This window comes from Diabrotica virgifera, chromosome 8 (genome assembly GCF_917563875.1).
Source record: "Diabrotica virgifera virgifera chromosome 8, PGI_DIABVI_V3a".
NCBI classification, from domain to species: Eukaryota; Metazoa; Arthropoda; class Insecta; order Coleoptera; family Chrysomelidae; genus Diabrotica; species Diabrotica virgifera.
This window is the reverse complement of record NC_065450.1, coordinates 37294202-37307460: the sequence shown is the minus strand read 5'-3', so window position 1 is coordinate 37307460 and position 13259 is coordinate 37294202. Positions and strand designations below refer to the sequence as shown.

The window sequence follows — 13259 nt, the reverse complement described above, 5'->3', positions numbered from 1 at the left end:
GATCTTTTGCATTAAAAAAAAAAATTATTGTTTAAACGAAGTCTGCCAATAAATTTCGCCCGGTACCCTTCTGATTTGTTTAAAGGGGACATTTTTGAACAGGAATTCGCAAAAAAACCGAATCGGACATTTCTTCATACGGGAGAGGCCTCATCTCATAGACTATAAGCGGATCGGTCTCGAACGCCAATGGGATCTGTATGTCGAAAAAAAGGAATGCTGAAGGACGAAGAAGTACACGTCGTGGTAAAGGAGTAGTATTTTCACTATATAAACCAATATAAGGGGACGCGAGATCTTTAGTATTGGCTCTATTTGTGTCATTTTTTTTTTGGTTTAATATGAGACGTTCGATAGTAAGTAGACATTTTTTTTTTAAATTGTCAATGAGATTTCAGTTACTGTTTAATCTATTTTTAAAAATGATAAGACACTTCATAGACCAGGACTAATCTGTAAAAAACGTTTATTTTTGGATGGGAGAGGTGGCATCCTGATTTTTGCAGATAAAGTTAGGTGACACCTTCAGTAATAATAATTGACTTATGCTCCTTCTCAAATATGCCCGGAACAAATAAAAAAAATTAAAATATTTAAAAATTTCGAAAAACATCAATTTTTTTCTGCTTTCTTTGCTTATAACTTTAAAACGATTTGTTTTGGAACAAAGTCTTAGACAAATAAAATAAAGATAATTAAATTTTTATGATATACGACTGGTCAAAAATGTCTTAAGGTATTATCTTTCCTGCAATATAGCAATAAATACAAAAAAGGGAGCAAAATACGCCTGTTGTTATTCAATGTTTCTTAACCACTTTGGTGGCACTTAAAAACCAGTAATTCGCATAGAAAATTCTTATAACTTCCTTAAACGGTCTACCAAATTTCATTAAAATCGACCAATAGATTTTGCATAATAAATTTGCCATCTAAATGTTTTTAAAAAAGTTCAAATTTTTTAAAATCTTTCTGAACAAAAAGTAGACAATTTAGAAGTTTGCTAATTTTTTTACATATAAAGAGGTGCTCTACCTATCTAACACACTTTACAGAATTAAAATCGGATTATTTAAGGGGCCTCAGAAATGTTTTAAAATTATAAACAATTTTTTGGCTTATGGACAAATAGCTTTGTTTAATAATAAAAAAATGAATTTTTAGCAATGCAGATTATTAAAACCGGTACAATTTGACATAAACTTTCAAATGCTGTCAGCAGAATTGCTATTTTATTTTTTAATCAAATTTATTCGCGTTCAAAAATTGCAATTTTTCGATTTTTTGAAAGTCCCACCGCGTTTATCTCGAAAACTATGCATCCTACCAAAAAACTTGTAAGAACATTTTTTTTGCTTAGAATTATCAAGAAATACAAAAACATGTTTTATTTTGCGATAAATCGACGTTACGTAATTCCTCAAGTACTTTGTTTATAACAATCTTATCGACATCCGTATCAACTGTTGCCCAAAAATTCGTGTTCTACGGGTCAAAATACATAAAAAAAACTTGGGTAAGTCCATCTAAATAAAGGAGCCCGTAGCACTCCCTCCTGGCCACAGCACTCCTGAGCCTCCTGAGGCTACTTAAATAATCTGATTTCAATTCTGTAAAGTGCATTAGATAGGTGGAGTGCTTATTTATATGCAAAAAAATCACAAATCTTTGTATGTTCTAGTTTTTGTTGTGCAATATTTTAAAAAAATTTAATTTTTTAAAAAAGTTTAGATTGCAAAATTATTATGCGAAATCTAGTAAGTCATTTTTAATGAAATTTGGTGAACCGTTTTAGCACATTACAAAAATTTTCTAAGCGAATTAGGAAGGTTCCAAGTGTAACTGAAGTGATGGAAAAACATTGAATAAAGATAGGCTTGTTTTACTCCCTTATTTTATATTGATTGCTATTTCGCAGCAAGGGTGATAAATTAAGACATTTTTAACCAATCGTATCTGATAGGAAATTTAATTATCTTTATTTTATTTCTATACGACTTTATTCCAAAATGAATCGTTTTAAAGTTATAAGCAAAGAAAATAGAAAAAAAAACGAAATGTTTTAAAACTTTTAAATATTTTATTTTTTTTATTAATGTTCCGGGCATATTTGAGAAGGAGCATATTCAATTATTAATCAATTATTAATCAATTCGTCAATTATTATTAACGAAGTTATCAACTAACTTCATCCGCATAAATCCGAATGCCACCTCTCACATCCACCTAAAAACAGATCCTTCCTAGTCCTTCCTGGTAAAATGTGTTGTTTTTGTTTTTAAATGGTGAAAACTACCATTTTTTACCAATAATTAAAAACTTCAGATTCATGCTTTTGTAAATCCGAATTTAAAAATTTGTTTATCATAATATGAGAATGTAGTTTATACAGGGTGTGTTCGATCCTAATTTGTATAAAATATTTTTAAATTGTCAATATAAATTAAAGTAAAACAAGTACGTATACTATTTCACGGGGGACGAGTAGTTTTTGGAATCGGTAACCCAGAGCAACAGTCAGAAAATTAAATATCATATCTATCAAATAATTTCAACGAGAAAAAATATATTTTTGTGGAATCTACGTTCGCTTAGTGCTGTGGAATGCGCTGAAATAAAGAACCTATCAAACCATCTTTAAACCTTGTGAATTTCCTACAGCAGAAACCATTGTGCAAAAAAAGATAGGACATCACGAAAAGTGCTGAATACCCTCGTTGGCTTTTTACAGTCCTCCAACGAAGAAAAAGGGTTCAGAGCAAACAGGGTGTTTCAAAAAGGTATGTCATAAATTAAATCACGCATTCCGGGGACAAAAATAAATTGATTCAACTTACCTTACTACAAAAGTGTATAAGAAAAAAGTTACAGCCCTTTGAAGTTACAAAATGAAAATCGATTTTTTTCAATATATCGAAAACTATTGAAGATTTTTTATTGAAAATGGACATGTATGATTCTTATGGCAGGAACATCTTAAAACAACATTATAGTGAAATTTGTCCACTTCATAAAAATTTTATGGGGGTTTTGTTCCCTCAAACACCCCCAAACTTTTGTGTACATTCCAATTTATTCATTATTGTGGTACCATTAGTTAAACACAACATTTTTAAAACTTCTTTGCCTCCTAGTATTTTTTCGATAAGCCAATTTTTATCGAGATGCGGCTTCTTTTTAAAATGTTTACATAAAAATTTTATGGGGGTTTTGTTCCTTTAAACCCCCCAAATATTCGTGTACGTTTAAATTAAACTATTATTGTGGTACCATTAGGTAAACACAGTGCTTTTAAAACTTTTTTGCCTCTTAGTCTTTTTTTGATAAGTTACCTTTTATCGAGATGTGGCTTCTTCTTCAAAATATACCTAAAAATGTAAATTTTAAATAAATTTTCAGATTATTAACAGGTATATCATAGGTATAAAAAAAAAATAGGTACCTAATAATATACAAATATGTGGTGGATTCGACAAATATTCAAAATATCTCGATAAACACTGGCTTATCGAAAAAGTACCAAGAGGCAAAAAAGTTTTAAAAACATTGTGTTTAATTAATGGTGCCACAATAATAATTTAATTAGAACGTACACAAAAGTTTGGGGGGGTTTAAGGGAGCAAAATCCCCATAAAATTTTTATGGGGTGCACAAATTTCACTTTAATTTTTTTCAAGATATTCCTGCCATAAGAATGCCACATGTTCATTTTGAATGAAAAATCTCTAAGAAATTTCTCTAAGAAATGTGACTTCAAAGGTCTGTAACTTTTTTGTGTACATTTTTGTACTAAGGTGAGTTGGATTCAATCAATTTATTTTTGGCCCCGGAATGCGTGATTTAATTTATGACATATCTTTTTGAAACACCCTGTATATAATTATTCTTTAACTCTTAGAAACTACCCTTTAATACAAAATTTGCAAATAAAATTATCTAATAATTACCAGAGAACGGCAGTTCTCGTCAGTGGCGCACAAACAATACCTCAACATGCGACTTCGATTTTCTAAATCTGACAGAATTGAAAATCGGTCCAAATCCCATCTTAAAGTTTAGGAAAAGACTCGCCCATTCATATACCAACTCTCCATTTTAGTCTAAGTGTGTGGATTTTACGGCCCTTCCCATTTAGGGTCTGTTTTTCGTTCTCGTCCCCAAAACTCCCACAAATTTCAATTAATAGAGTCCGGCCTTTGCGGCTTCTGATAGTACTCTGATTACCTTTCCAATGCATGTATAATTTTGAAAACCGGTTATACTATTCAAAAGTTACCGAGCTCAGAAGTATGACTCAATTTTTATTTAAAAAGGGAAAATGTTTGTGTGTATGTATGTGTGTGGAAAAGTTACACCGATCTGATTTTTTTTTGTGTTTCAAGAGGGAATCAGGGGCGATTCAGAACCGGTGTAGTTTGTGACTTTTGACTACCCATAAGCCAGCTAAAGCGCTTGGTAGATACAAAATGGCATATTTTTTGGGCGTATATATCTTAGGTTCAAAGAGAGACAGGAAAACCGCAAATATACCAAATCAATAGAGTTCAGTTAAGCTATCAAATAGCGGCAAGTGCTGTTAAATTCTTGTTAGATTTTTTGATTGATTGTTTTTCATCTGAGGATGATTATGATTCTGAAGTTGTCGCTGTTGCAGAACTTCTTTCTCAGAAAAAAACGGTTGGCTAGTTGTATCAATTGCAGAAGAAGTTGCACTATTTAAAGTACTGACGGATGAACGGTTTGTAAGCTATTATAGAATGAAGAGTTGTGGATTTCACGCTCTCGGTAAGATGCTCCGTTTTTAATTTTGAACAAAACATAATATATGTATACACATATTATTTCAAAAATACTAAGTGAAGTAAAACATGGAGTGTCACACTTCGATGATAAATAATGCACAACGATAGTTTATTGATTTTAAAGCACGCATTTTGCCATATATTTCTTGATCAATTGCAGGAAGGTACGAACTCGTATTTTCCTAGAATTGCAGTAAATAAGCGTGAGTAGGAGGTGGTGCAAGATGATATATCACGATTTTCTACTTAAACTCACATAAATCTCGTTACATACATCACATCCTATTTGCGGTACACGAAAGACGATACGTTAGGAATCTTTGTCATTTTATACTCGTGGGAAAACACTAATAATCTAATTGAACGTAAACAGATTTTTCACTTTTTACTGAAGGATACAAAATGTTTGTGTGTAATTGTAAGTATAACCTAAAATAAAAAAAACAAAAGAGTTATTGTCGCATATCGTCGGCTTAATTCGCAAACTGCTTAACTCCTATCGGTAAGACTTTTCAGGAAACGCTAAAAACTGTTTTCTGTTAATTACACGACAAATATTAAAGAATAAATGAATCAAGTATAAAGTTTTTACCAAAAATAATGTAGAGCGGAAGAACTCATATTGAATTTTAATTATATTAAATAATTAAAAACAAAATAAAGGAGTTAGGTACTTTTCTTAGTAAAATTTGTCTATAATTTGGAGATACGTCTTTATTTAAAGCAATAAAACTAATAATAACTCTTACAAAAACAGGTTTATTTTAATATAGTAGTGAATAGAAAATTTAGCAAAAGTAGTAAATTAACATTTTTTTCTATGTTTCATGGGGTAGCTTATCATAAAAATCGTGATAATCACGTTCCATCGATAATTTTAATTGCTGGAGGTGCTGAAACTTTTCTTTTTTAATTTTAAGTCTATTTTTATGTAGTTGGGGAAGGGCGATAGAACTAATAGGCAGAACATTACTTATATTCCGATGGGTGAGTTGCCGGAATTAAAACCATGTTTTATATTTGAATGTGCATTTCGAACGACTAACTTTGTTTGGTTTTTGAGAAAAAATAATAAAAGAAATAAGATAATAAAATTAGCAGAAATAGTAATTATAGCGTAATGCTATACTTATATTAAGCCGTACTGGTAAGGTTGGCCAATCTTCGGTGTGACGAAGCTTAAAAAAATACCATCCTTTGAGTATTTTAAAGCTTTGATAACGTTTACAGTGGGTGCACCAACAACAGCTTTGCCTGGTCTTATTGATTTAACGAACTGGAGGTGATCATATTTTCTGAAGAAATCGTGCGTTAGATATTCGACGTCATAAGGACTTTTATGGCAAGCAGTTTTACAGATGGATACATAATCTGCTGGAAAATTAATTTTTTTATTTCGAATTTGCCTCTCAATGACGGAGTTGACACTGTCTACCTCCATCTGGGTGTGACCTTTTTGCAAATACTTTTGAGTTATCGTTAACCCAGTATCCAATGCAAAGTTTAATAAACCATTTGATAACGTTGAGTTACGGTTTTGGTACCCGCAACCATCACTCCATAATATGATTTCAGTGTCCTCAGTGCTTTTTTCTTTCAAGATATACAACTGTACCTGCTGGTTTCGGAAATGAACAATAATACTAGTAAACTCATTACTTGTGAGCTCACCTTCCGATTCGTTCCACAGGTAGCAGAAGCCTTTTTGGCGTTTAATGTCATAAATTGTAAAGTTATGCACAATTAGTTTGGTTTTGTAATAGAGGCTGGATACATTTGATTTAGGACAAAGCAAAACTGATTGAAGATCCATAGTAAACACTTCATTATGGGACTCTTTATCATTATCTTTTTCAACCCTTGCTTCTTTTTTATATTTGTCATGCTCATTGTAGATATCTTCTGAAATATTCCCTGTTTGAAAGGACACACAGGTATCGCACAGATCTTTTTTTGGCCTATACAAAGAAAGTTTATTTTTTTCAAATACTTTGTGAAAAGTAGCTATTGATACCGCTTTCTCATTTTGATTTATGCAGAAATCAGATTTGTAGAACTTGTACAGTTGGCTTTTGCTAGTCCAAATAGGTTCCAGGTAAAGTTTTGACGAGGTAGCTCTACAATAGTGCGATTCCAGTTTTGGTAGGGAATCAAAGAATATTTTAAGCTGTTTCACACCATGATTATTATTACCAGAATTTTGATGAGTTTGCACAGTCACATTTTCCTCTAGTCCGATCTTGGCCCATTTCTTAATGAACCAATTCTTCACACCAAGGGTGTTTAAAAACATTGTTTTACAAATTCTTAGCCTAGAGGAACCTAAGAAAAATTCGTTTGAATATGTTCTTCTCGAAACTTCATTCAGGCCTCATTTTCTAGAGGTACTTTTTACACATACATGGTTTCTTACGAACATCTTATTTTCGGCCCAAGTGTATTGCCAGAACTCTTTGAAAATTCTTCTTCTCTCAGGTTCACTTATTTTAGTGCACATTAGGACGGAATTGTTATTTTTACTTAACTTATAATTGCAACTTTCTCTTATGGATTTTGGTTCTTTTAATAAGTCATACCTCCATTTTCCGTTTTCTTTTTTTTTCCTTGGTAAGACTTTCCCTTTTCTCTATTTAAACTGTTTTGGTTCTTTTTCCAACTATTTTTGTTTATTTCATATTTTGTAGACCGTTTTCTTCTCGGGCTTTCGTCTCGAGGATCATTTTCATTTATTTCACCATGCTGCAAATCTGAAATACTTTCGGACGATTCAGAACTGTTAGACTCTTCTGAATTCGCTACAAAATCAGGATCGTTGTTCTAATCGCCATCGCTAACAGTTTTTAAATAAAAGATTTTACCACTTATACTTTTAAATTTAGGTAATTCAAACTAACGCCCCGCTAAAAATTCGGGGAAAAATGCGTATCTCCTGTATTCTGAATGTTTATCACTAAACTATATTTAACGAAAACTCCCTATCTCCAATTACTCTAAATACGAGAAATTTACACAATATTTGGCAATAAATATAACATTGAAATTAATCTATATTATAACTTACAATGTTACTTACCTAGTAAGACTGTTTTCACGAATGTAATCACTTAAATTACTGCACGATTTACTTAAATTTTAGGAGCACATGTGCAGTATTTAGAACAACATGGGAACTACTGGAGTTCCGTATTCTGCTATCGCGAAATTGGCAGGGACGGACTTACGGTGTTTTCTGTTGTGCAGATAATAAATAAAGCAATTTAATTTTGGTCTTACCGGCTATTTATAATACCGGAATAAATAACACCAATATAAAATTTTCACCAATAAGTGGAGTTACGCATTTTGCGAATTAAGCCGACGATATTGTATTAATATAAATATATCATACCGCATAATAAATACAATAGTTTTATTAAAGTAGTAAAGTATTAAAATAGTAGTTTTATATTTTATAAATACTTCGGCAAAATAAACACAGAATGTGCAACAATACGTCGTCGGCCTCATATAGAAAGTGCCTAAGTCCAAATTAACAAATTTTACAGAAGACGAAAAAAACTGAATGATTTTGACTTAAACTATATCTTATTTGACACAGTTACTTAGAATAGTGTCCTTCTCATAAAGATAGATCTATTTTTAAAAAGTATTACTTTAAAAATGGAGTTAGGCACATTTAATAATGAAAATAATGATGAAATATGCGGAACTCCGTAAAATGTCGCCAAACATATACTGTGAACAATGCTTCAGTCCCAAAAGAAAAACAAATGTAGTATTTTAAGCATAATAATGCTACTTAAATGTAGTTAACACAAAAACTATAATAATATGATCAAATTGAACTTACCTTCAATAAGTTTACACTATTTCCATATGTTAGCTTAAAATAATTTTCTTGAAGATATAACACAGCAGCGCAGCAAAAGTACATCTAACCTCAATGACAATGATGGACTTTGCCAAGTTTCATGTGATTCATCCAACGCCGCCGTGGAGTTGGGAAGAATTCTTTTTTGTGGTTCTAGCGACATCTATTGACTTTTTTGAACTTTTTTGTCCTGCTATGCATGCGTACCATAAATATTAATCAGATGGCGCAAAAATCTCATTTTTGCTTATTTTGGGACTTAGGCACTTTTCATATTTAACCGACGAATAATACAAAGCAATGAAATCTTTAAGCTTGTCACGAACGGCGAACTATACTGTGACTGAGGTGAGTAAGCGCATAAGTCAAAAAGAGGAAATTTTTTTGAAGTTATACTTTTTTAGGCGCGATTGGCAAAAATGTTAGGAGTGAATTCATATAAAACCACACGTGCATGCGCACACAGACAGTATGGAGTTAGTTGCTAAATATTTCAAGTTATGTATGCGTCAGGGCAAATAAGGTGTAAAAAGTATATTGTTATGATCTGCTTCTTATTAATTTTATATTAATTATTATTTATCTGATTAATTATTTAGTTGTCGCAAATCATACATAAAAAATTAATAAAAAATCTCAGCGTGCCTTTTTATACTATTAAAAAAAAATCTAAATAATCTTACGTTATACTTATCTTTTCTCGTGGGTTCAGTATCTCTTAGTTGATCCTAATCGGGGTAAGATAGGGAAAAGAAATATAGCCAAATATAAAATAAACATACAGAATTGTCTTTTATTTATCAAATCAATACTCGAAAAATCTATCAAATCTAAAACCTGTGGACACAGATGTCCGAATGAAATTTTTACCACTTAAATTTATTATAGTTAAAAAAAACAATTTATCGGTTTGTTCCCGATGACTTTGGTAAAACCAACTAAACAAAACAAATTTATGTGTTCGCAAGATTACCTATATTTACTATTTACTTTTTGAAATATTGGAATTTTAATTCATATGCTTTTTACTCAAAAATTTAGTTTCCGAACATAAAAATCTCTTTTACATAAATTGACTGACCTTTTGCTTCAATCACTCTGATGTCTTCTCGTGACCCAAAAACAGCTCTCCCTCGTTGACTATGTTAAAGGCTACTCATCAAAGCCCTCTCCGTTCTCCAGCTTCAAAACTATCAGCATACCAGCACCAATTCTCCAACAAGCCGGGCCTCTTTTGACACGTACTCGATTCAAACAAAACTCCAAAAATTCTCTGCTCTCCTTCCCACAATAATACAGAATCAAAGAGGTATTTCGTCTCAATTTGATCTGTCTCTCGTTCCACTTTTCAACACTATTCTCCACTATCAAACAGCCACTGGTACTTGCTAACTATCTATCCACGAAAACGTCGAACTGCTCTTCAGCGATGCCAAAAACATAATGACTTCTTTTTCAAACTCTCTCAATCATTCAAACTACCTTTCCCCTTCCAACTTGCCAAGCATCATAAACAATCTTTTCCATTCGACAAACAAACAGTCTTTTTCAAAATTATTCCGGCCATCCTAATTACTTTCAAGGAAACTCTACAACATTTACTCGGGTTAAAACAAATATTAAAATTCCAAACTTTCTTTTTTAAAACCGCTTTTCTCGAAAATGATAATTACATCCAGCTGTGGATTCTATAGTTTCCGTAGTAAACAACTTTCTCCATTTTAAACCTAAATACATCGTCCTTTTCACTTTAATTATTCACAAAAGTCTTTAATGGTTCATCGGAAAGCTCATTATAAGAGAAATCCACTTACATCCAAACTAAATTCTAATAAATATTTACAGCTCAATATACAGGGTGTATCAAATTTGTGTGCCCGCGGTATTTAAAAAAAAATTCAATTTAATTTTCATTTTGCTTTTGATTGATAAAATTGAAAACACAATAATATATTAGTGTGTTTAGTAAATATCTTCTTCTTCTTCTTCTTTTTCTTCTTCTTCTTCTTCTTCTTCTTCTTAGCCTTCCATCGTCCACGTTTGGACATAGGCCTCTCCCAACTCCTTCCACCGGTTTCTATCCTGAGCAACATATTTCCAATTTGTGCCGGCTACACATTTAATACCATCAACCCAACTCATCTGTGGTCTTCCTCTCGGTCGTTTATTTTGGTAAGGTCTCCAATGTTGTATTGTTGCATTCCAACGTTGGTCTTTTTGTCAAAAGTTTGGCAACTTTTGTTCTTATGTCCTCGACTTTTGTTTTGATCTTACCCAGTCGTTTCTCTTTTTATCTGACAGTCTTATACCTAACATTGCTCTTTCCATTGCCTTCCATTGCTTTAGTAAATATATTTCTTATATTTTTGTATCTTTGGATTTGTCTTCCTCTAGTGAATTATTAAAACATCTTTATATTACTTCTCTTGGTCTATTTGTCCCTATGTCCGAGAAATCTTGTAATCCAACGTAAACATTGCGATTATAGGGTCAGTAGTAGAGCATTCGACTACAGATCGAGAGGTCTCCGGTTCAGATCCGCGTGTTTCCTATTGTTTTTTGGTTTTTTAAATTTATGGAAAGTAGTAGGTATTAAAATTAGTTTAATATTTAAACAAAATACAAATAAACTGCTCAAAGTATATTTATTTCGTTCAAATCATATAATAGAAGTATACCTTTTTACGTGTGTACAAAATACACACCTTTTTATGAAAATATTTATCTAGATGTTTTGTAATACTGCCGTCGGATCTAAGCATTTAAGAATAATATACATTTTTATAGCTGTTATTGCGATGTGTCCATAATAACTATATTGAGAAAATTTCGATTTACGTTTGTGAATAAACACTCTGTCACTATGCCGAGCTGTCGCAAATAGTGTGATGTTACTGCCTTCTAGGTCCAAACTAATTAAAACTCTCTATCTTGGTTCAAATACATTATATGTATTTACAATCAACTCCATCAACGATTAACCATAACAATGTGTTTACATATAACAGTAACCACCTACCTTCACATTACTTAAATACTGACTACTACAAATAATAATTATTATCTGTCTCTCTCTCCATACTGATTGCTCAGCATGTTTTTATACCTATATGAATCATAACAAATATAGTTCAAGTTCACACATATTAAACATTCGATACAAAACTATAAACTATTGTTTTTATGTCTGTTCAATACCCTAAAGGTTAATAACTTCATATTTAAATTATTATACTACAGAGCTAAATCCAAAACAAAAATCTTTTCACTATACATGAGGAAAAATCGCAGAGGCCACATACCTATAGATAGAGGATCCAGACAAAGAAAAATTTCTCCTCGAAACCTACAAGTCTTCTTCTTCTTTTACTCCTTGGAGATCTTTTGATCTGTTTAATTCTGAAGCTGGTTCTGGTTAATTTCCTGGGAGGTAGTTTGCCTACTATGCCTCCATCTTTTAGGTGGTCTTCCGGGGGTCTTTTTTCCAGGTGGTCTTCCGGGGGGGGGGGGGGGGGAACAACCGGGCGGGTTGTTTTCTAGGGCAATTTTTGGGAGTCTATTCTCAACCTACAAGTATTTTTACATAAATGGTAGTCATCTTTCTGTTCGCCGTAAGTGCTTTTTTGTGACTCTCAATAAAACAGACAAATCCATAAAAGTTATCGCTTTAAAAGATAGCATCACCTGGGGAAATAAAGACCGATTGTATGAAAGGAAAGAATATTCCACCAAACAAGTGCTCTAAAGACAGATTAAAAGAGCAGTATTTTGAATTTCTCTAGTTACGAAAGCATACCCAAATGGATTTAAATGTAGCACACTCAATGACCGACAAAAAAAGAAACGAACGACCATAGAAATATTTCTTATGATTGCACGATTGGTACCAGTGGGTCGTCAGATCAACTGGTTCACAAGTTCAAAAATTGAAATAGTGGAGATGGCCCGTAAAGCTTTTTTCGACTTTGCTTCTCTGTTAAAGGGGCCATTGGTGTCTAGAAAAAAATGTGCAAGGAGAACGTTCTCGCTTAGAGATGGCATGATGGAACTGGAGCGGGTACCACGGAATAGGTTCCAATCGTCTATTCCACGCAACAATGACAAAAAGTCGACGGCGTCGGTTTCGATTCCAACGGCGCCGCATCGACCGCAATCCGCAATTTACAATAAACTCGAACTGGATTCTCGCTCGGAATAGGATTTAGCACAGCCATTTAGACATCGAAAGAGCTACAGTAGTAAGCCACGGGGAACGCATCGGTTACGTTCGTTTCGATTAGGGATGGCATGATGGAACTGGAGCGGGTACGTAGGAATATGTTTCAATCGACTATTCCACGTGACGTCCATACAAGTGTCAAAACTTTGACGGTTCGGTTTCGATTCCAGCGTCGGCCGTAGTTGAGTACCCTTTCCGGAACGACCGGGCAAGAGATTTGAAATGAAACTTGAACTGATCTCACGGAATAGGTATATACCATAGAGAAACGAATCGGCGGCATCTGTTTTGATTCCAACATCTCACATCTGTTTAATGTGATGATTTCAAAATAATTTCAGGTCGATACGGCTGTAACAGATTTCTA

General features: G+C 32.8%; 1 protein-coding gene across 1 annotated transcript in view; it reads left to right on the top strand.

Moving 5' to 3' along the window:
• The first annotated feature begins 224 nt into the window (after nt 1–224).
• Nucleotides 225–13259, top strand: part of LOC126889905 (larval cuticle protein A2B-like) — a 33877-nt gene continuing 20842 nt past the window's right edge. Inside the window, exon 1 of the mRNA XM_050658621.1 lies at nt 225–356. Within this exon, the coding sequence (XP_050514578.1) occupies nt 342–356 (15 nt within the window). The 5' untranslated portion in view covers nt 225–341. The remainder of the gene's footprint in view (nt 357–13259) is intronic.